The sequence below is a fragment of the Montipora capricornis genome, unplaced genomic scaffold (genome assembly GCF_036669925.1).
Source record: "Montipora capricornis isolate CH-2021 unplaced genomic scaffold, ASM3666992v2 scaffold_89, whole genome shotgun sequence".
Lineage (NCBI taxonomy): Eukaryota > Metazoa > Cnidaria > Anthozoa > Scleractinia > Acroporidae > Montipora > Montipora capricornis.
Window position 1 is genome coordinate 22501 of NW_027180280.1, and position 7500 is coordinate 30000.

General features: G+C 39.1%; 1 protein-coding gene across 1 annotated transcript in view; it reads left to right on the forward strand.

Moving 5' to 3' along the window:
- Window positions 1-5008, forward strand: part of LOC138036947 (uncharacterized) — a 13912-nt gene extending 8904 nt beyond the window's left edge. Inside the window, exons 7-8 of the mRNA XM_068882972.1 lie at window positions 1128-1365; window positions 4067-5008. Coding sequence (XP_068739073.1) covers window positions 1128-1208 — 81 coding nt within the window. The 3' untranslated portion in view covers window positions 1209-1365; window positions 4067-5008. The remainder of the gene's footprint in view (window positions 1-1127; window positions 1366-4066) is intronic.
- Window positions 5009-7500: the final 2492 nt, after the last annotated feature.

Below are 7500 nucleotides of genomic sequence, written 5' to 3' on the forward strand. Positions count from 1 at the left end.
TCGAATGCCACACTATTGATTTTGAGAATGCACGCGTCATCGACAGAGGCCATTCACACGTAAGAAAAACGCTGGAATCCTGGCACACTGCAATTACTAGGCGGGCAGACAATAATTCTAACCAGCTACCAAGACAATACTCAATTTTATTGTAATCTTATCCATCACAAGTATTTCTTTTGTATTTCTGTATTTATTCCTATTCGTTCGTTATTTTCTCACCTTTTTGTACATATATATTTTTACCTTCGCTTTTTACACCTCACTTTTTAAAGATTGCAGACTGGCAATCGAAAGCTCAGTGTTTTTAAAACTTTTAACCAAAGAACGTTTTTAACTTTTCAATTTCTGGGAATATTTTTAAATCTGTGGGTATGATACACAGATCGCGTTTTGGTCTATCAGCGAAAACGAAAACATCTCTGTATTAGACCTTAATCTATCCTTACTTAACTTACTGTACTATTGTTTGGTCCTCCACATATGTAACAAATTTAAATTGAATTGTTCTCCTTTAAAAGCGAGCTATCCGAGCCAAACAAATTCCGACTTCCACGTCCATTCTGCACCTTTGTTTGCACGGCTGAATATCATACATATTTTTAAAGTAAATCCTCTTTACATTGCAACATTTATGTTTTCCTATCACCATCATTTGTTAGCTTCTCCTTTTCTAAATTTATCGCTGAGAAATAGTCAAACTCGTTATTATGATACCAGAGCTTCAGCACAACTTCAGTTTCAAGTATGTGGAACAAATATTAAATGATATTTCCCAAGGGCCAAAAATATGGAATGCTTTGATTAAAGTAATTAAAGGTATGATAATATCTGAATCTGTCGTGCAAGCACAGTCTCGCCAAGTCAATTGAATTTCCATGTGTCAATGAGGGGGCCTCCTAGTATTAGCCCTAAGGTTCTCTTTTTTTTTTGGGAGTTCTCCTCACCACTTCTCTCTCATTTTTGCCTTTATTTTAATGAATTGATTGTAAATATATGGTGAAAGAAACATTGATTGATTGATTGATTGATTGATTGATCTATTGATAGCGCTTAATCATTCGGGCATTCCGTTTTCCAAGAAAGAAATAGGAATGTTACATAAATTAAATTTATCCTCGCTTCAGGTTGAAAAAACAAGCAGAATGGAGAAAAATAGTCAAAGGAAGTTTCCTATCCGCGCCTGCGCTTTACACAGGAACGTTTGATATAAATGGTAAGCTTCAAGTCACGTTCCTTCACATGAAAGACTGGACAAAAGGTGTGGTCTTTATCAATGGACATAACTTGGGAAGGTACTGGAAAATAGGGCCTCAGGAGACCATGTATCTTCCGTCACCTTGGTTACGTGAAGGAACTAATGAGGTAAGCTTGTCTATGTGTGCAAAGGTTGCTATTCGACACGACTCCAAATAATTGCGTCGTTATATCACTATTACGCGAATTTATATTTTAGAGTGGTGTTGTCGTTAGCACCAGTAAAAGAGATGAAAAAAAAAGCGATTCGTTTTCTTTCTCTTGAAATTTGAGCTTGTGTTCACATGTGCATACTGACAGAACGCAATGGAAGAGAGAGATAAACACTCCTTGCATGCCACTACCAACTGGCCATGTTGTTTAATTTCCTTGCGTTTGTGTTCTTTGGCAAGGCGTCGTTGTAGCAGATATGAATCTTCTTGCAACAATTCTGTCGACAGACTTCCGAGCAGGATTTTTAGGGTCAAGTAGTCTGCCTTCGCAATAAGGCATTTTCAAACAGAATTTTGGTAGAATGACTGAAAACCAGAACCATTAATTATATGAGTAGCATTTGTGAGGTGTCTTCTCTGGATTCGAGCCCATGATCTCTTCGGTGCCACTGCAATGCTCTGCGAACTGGGCTGTGGAGTGACACAGTCGAGATAAGTCAATTTGTGCGCTCCTATGCATGAAAGGAGTCGATGAAATAAGTGAAAATATATTTGAAGTGCGGATTCGTCCCTTTGAAGCCACTTGAATTTTGAGAATTTCTCATTCTGTAAGAGACAATTTCTCAAATTGTCTAGTTAAGTGCGAGGCTAGGATCTCTTTAACTTTTCGTCTACAACCCGCACTTAAAATACATAGAGCGGTTTTCAATTAAGTGTCGAAAGTAATTAGCGAATTGCTTTGGTTTTGCATTACTTCACTCAGTGATTGGTTCAAAGTTCTCGCGCCATTTTGACAACCAATCAGAATTGAAACCAACACCAATCGTGGCATGCGCGTGTACAATATCCCCCGCTATGTGTCGGCTACGTGTAACTACTTCGAGTTTTGATTGGCTTAGTGGATTGTCTCCGTCCTTTTTGATTGGCCAAAGTAATTACTTTGGTTTTGGTTTTACGAAACTCGCTTTAAGCTTTGCACAGTGGATATCTTATGGTGGTATCAGGAGCTAGGCCCACGTTTCCTCGTATTCATACAGCTCGATCAGCTACCGAGCAAAATTCGAGCACAATAAGGGTTTTTACGAGCACTGCCACTCCGAAAAATAAGCTATTTTACGAACAGAGTTTATTCAAGTCTATTTGAATTTTAATGCAGAGTTTTCAATGCTGATAGTTTTGTCACACTTGTGCGTTAAATTGTCATTCACACTCTGAAAGTTTGCGTGGCGGCGAATATGTCACATGGAATTGCTGTCAATACTTATCAGAAAACTGCTCTAATTCAAATTCAATTTTATTTGTTAGCTTTTAATCTTCGAACTTGATAAATGTGAAGCTCCGAAGGGAGCTTTCGTCAGAGAAGCGAAGATCGTAGGAGAGATTGTTTACAGACAATAGATAGTTTTCATGTTACGTCATCGCCGCCATGTTGGTAGACGAAAACAAAAGATCTCTCATTAGCTCCTTTTGTTCGTACACCAACAATTGTACATTGCAGCATTGTTATCTGTGTCTGTAGAGATTGATTGCAAACCACATATGAGATGAGTGCACACTACTGATGAGGCAAACCTTGTTTGATAATAGGAACACAACATCCTTTACTGGGTTTTTTAACTTAGACGTACTCAAGTGAACGACTTTTACCGCTTTCAACCCAAACTAAGGAGCGCTATAGAAGAAATGGCGTCATGTCATATTTGAATTCCAACAGATGCTGCTCATAGAAAAATAAAGACGAGAGTCTTGAGAGATTACTTTTATGGCACCAAAGGGGACTAGGAATCTCAAAAATATATATACAACTTCTTTTGGAGAGCTTGGCAATAGGCCACTTTCGATATATTAAAATTCAGCTCGAAAGAGAGGTTTAGAGGACAAAGACAAAAGAAAGTGGATGATGTGCTAATATTTTTCACATTCATTGCAACTTGTTCCTATTGTTTTTGTCCTGTCTGCCTCACTATCAAGCTGGATATTGATATTTCTATTCGAAAATGGCCTATTGCTCGGAAGTGGTGTTAATTCTTAATTTTTTGCAGGACTTGATCGTTGATTATAAATTTTTCAGAGGTGATGGAGGGTATCAAACGTTTATCGTATTTAAAACAAGATTATTTAATATTAGGTTACTATAATTTTAAAAAATCAGTAGATAGAGAAACAATACAAGGATATAAATTAATCGCAAAAAGCGGAATATCCAAATAAGGATTCCAAAAATAAATTTAAAATTAAGCATCTTAGAGTTGAAAGTGGAAAAGTCATTCCTTCGATGCTTTTTAAAGTGGTTTATGGGCAGATTAATTTAAGTGTGCATCCACTGTGCACTTGGAGAAACAACCTACCTGGCAATCAAACGCAGCAACTGTGCTAGATTTGTCTCTTCTATATGGGCAAAACTACTTACTTGGATGGAAAAATAAGCTTATTTTCGTATATTCGAGGCAAGCAGAATAACAAAAGGCAACAACTTATTTAAGGAAATTGTAATTAATTTATTATTCACTTCCACTGCAACTGATGAAGGTCACAGACGGAAACGTCTTTTTATTAAAGTTTTTATCATTTTAAGAATTTTTACTGTATGTATATACTTTCTTTCGCTGGAAGTTGTCCGTCCCCGTTTTCTATAACAATTTTAAATTATCTTCTAGAGGTTTGGACTGTGAATCCTTTCGGATCCTTCTGGCGCGGCATCTCTGTTGGCTCGAAGCATTTTAACGTATTATTGATATCGTGTCCTGCTTTCGTCCGCCTGCCAATCATCAATCCAAGCTGATCCAGAGATGCCATTACTTCACTCCACAGTAGCACAAGCAGCACGAGTCTGGGACAAGCTAACCAGATACCAACACCGCCGCACTTTTCTTAAAAATTGCTTGGATAACAATGTTATTCCAGCTGGTTTTAATTTAAACTTTAATTTGGCACTTAATGTCGATGATGCTGACCTCGTGAAGCTTTGCAAGCAATCACTCCAACGAACGTCAAAGGAGCTTTGCGTTGCTGTTTTAAAAGCCTCGCAGAATAGAGTTAATCTTCTACCACGAGAGCTCCAATCTGGTAGGGAACAGATCTTCTCGTCCATCAACAATGGCTCTGTAAATTATATCTGGAATGGCCTGAAAGCGGAAAATTCCAACCAAGAACGTGAGAATAGAAAGATGTTCAAGACAATTCCGTTGGATGAGGAGTTTTTTCCAGCAACACCAGAGATATACCCATAAATACTGCCACACAAGGCCGTCGTTATTACGGGCTACATAGGCTAGTGAGAAAACGAAAACTCTTTCGTCGAAAGGGCAGGTTGCCCAATATAACGACTTCTTATGAACCACATCAGTTAGATCCTATCAACTTCTCAAACATGTCCATTAGCCAAGACCAAACCAATCGACTTAAGAAAGGACCATCTTTCTGCCCCATGCCAAAAGATGTTGACTGGCAACGTGTACTCGAAGATTTGGAAGCTTTTGAGGCCCGCTTGTGGACAGCAGTCTTTTTCATTGAAAATAGCTCTGAAGATAGTCAAGAGTCAACTGGTCACCTTCCTCAAGTTCCGAACGAAAAGAAATGGAAGCCACCACCATCAAGGTATCCAGAACTTGAACTTTTTCTATCCAGTGTTAGGCGTGATTTGATAAACCCTCGGAATATTAAATTAGCTAGAGATAACCTAACCAAAGGAGAACGAGTTGCATTAAAACAACTTAGAAATTCTGATGTGGTAATTCGGATACAAGATGAAGGTTCTCGCTTTGTTTTAATTGAGAAAGGGGAATACGAGGATAAAATGTTCGGTCAGCTTCAAAACCAATTGCATTATAAACCCTTACAAGAGGATCCTACTATTACGCATTTGACTCGGGTTGAAAGCTGGTGTGACAAATGGGTTAGAAAAGGTGAAATTTCAAACCAAGTAGCTAATTGGATAGTTAACAAAGAAGCCAAACCAGGGGTTGCCTTTGGAAACATCAAAACCCACAAAGTAGGGAATCCTCTTAGGCTCATCACATCTTGTTGTAGTACGGGAATAGAAAATCTCTCAGCCTTCACTGAATTTTATTTGCAACCACTGGCTCGTGAATTGCCGTCTTTCATCAGAGATACTACCGATTTGCTGAATAGAATTGAGGATCTTAACCGGAGTGGCCCTTTTCCCGAGGGCACTTTATTAGTTTCATGGGATGTTGTGTCAATGTTCCCTAACATTGATAATCAACTTGGTCTCACTGCAGTAAAGAAAGCACTGGATGCTAGAGAAAATCAGCTTCCATCTGCAAATCGCATTTTGGAAGCGGTAGAAATTTGTTTGAAGAGCAACCATTCGGTTTTCAAAGAAAATTTTTTTCTACAAATTCATGGCACAGCCATGGGCCCAAAGAACGCTTGTAGTTACGAGGATCTTGCTATGGGTGAAATAGATTTTCAGGCTAAATTTTCTGGCCCCATAAAGCCGGCTTTATGGTGGCGATACCGTGACGATGTTTTTGACCTTTGGCAACAGGGCCTTCCTGCACTGCATGAGTTTACCGAATTTATAAATTCTTTATACCCTACTATAAAATTTGAATTAGTTTGTTCCTGAGCGCGAGCTCCACGTGCTAGACTTAACTCTATACCTTATCGAGGGTTTTATTCAGACAGACGTTTATTCAAAACCAACTGATAGCCATCTGTACCTCCCACCATCAAGTGCTCATCCTAAACACGTTTTAAGGCTATTCCTTATGGCGTAGGCCCAGTTCAGGGCGCCTTTGGTGCCCTGACGTGGCATGGTTTCAGAGGCTTTGATTGGGAATTTTGTTTTAACTCTCGCCCTTTTGTTTTTAAAGCTAGCTCCTGGACACTCTCAGTGGACTCGACAGCCTCTTCTTTTCTTCTTTTTTCATTTTATCTGTATGTTTGCATTCTTTTATTTTATCTTCCGGTTTGTTTTTCTCGGGAGGTTCGTTTTGTATTGTCATCAGTTTCACGCTTAGTAACTACCGATTGTTCATCACTGTGTTATCACGCGTTAGCTAATCATCTTTGTAATGTTTTGTTATCTTTTATACTGTAAACTTATTTAAGGAAATTGTAATTTATTATTCACTTGCACTGCAACTGATGAAGGACACAGACCGAAACGTCTTTTTATTAAATTTTTTATCATTTTAAGAATTTTTACTGTATGTATATATTTTCTTTCGCTCGAAGTTGTCCGTCCTCGTTCTCTATAACAATTTTAAATTATCTTCTCGAGGTTTGGACTGTGAATCCTTTTGGATCCTTCTGGCGCAGCCAGGCGATCGAGCCAGTTAGAGTGCTCAATACATAGACAGAGCGTAACTATAGAGGGCTGTGAGAATTAAAACATAGCTACATGGTGATTACTCTACAGGCCTGTTTCGTAAGCCTCACTCTTCAGGAGTTTTATTCACACTGCTGCGCATTTATTTTTATATCCTAAACACTACGTAAATTTACATACATGTTTGTGTTTAGGTGCTAAGCTAATTGTTCCGTTGTAGAGCATGAAATTACATGGCAAATTGTTGCCTCTCAAAATTGAGGGGGCTTGCCGTCAAGGCTAAAAGCCCAGGGACAGTTCTAACTCTGAGTTGGTTGTCAAAAGCACAGGGCTGGGGGGGGGGGGGGGGCGCCCCCCCTGCTGCTTTGAGACTTTAATTGCAGTTAGAGTTTGTGGCCTTGTTAAGTGAGACTTTACAGTGTAGCATTTTTTCATTGGCAATTTTTCCTGCACCAGTGTAGGCCTGAATGATAGTTTGCTTTTGATCACCAATTAGAGTGAACCCACACTGTGGTGTGGGTAGGTGATTGGCAGTTGTCTGACCAAAGCACAGGGGTGGGGAGGGTAGTTTTTCTTTAAGTTTGTGACGGCAGCAGAATTGGCTTGTTTTCACAATTTCTGCGGACACCTTTTGACAAATCCAGTCAGAAATTTATTATTATCTCCGCGTTTCTCTCCAGAATGGCATTCTGTGAGCCAGGCTGAGTAAATCGAGTGTCATCAGCCGATTTTTGACTGAATTTCAGGCGTTTGGCCCTTGATATCTGAGCGAATTCGCTAAAAGGTAGCTGCTGA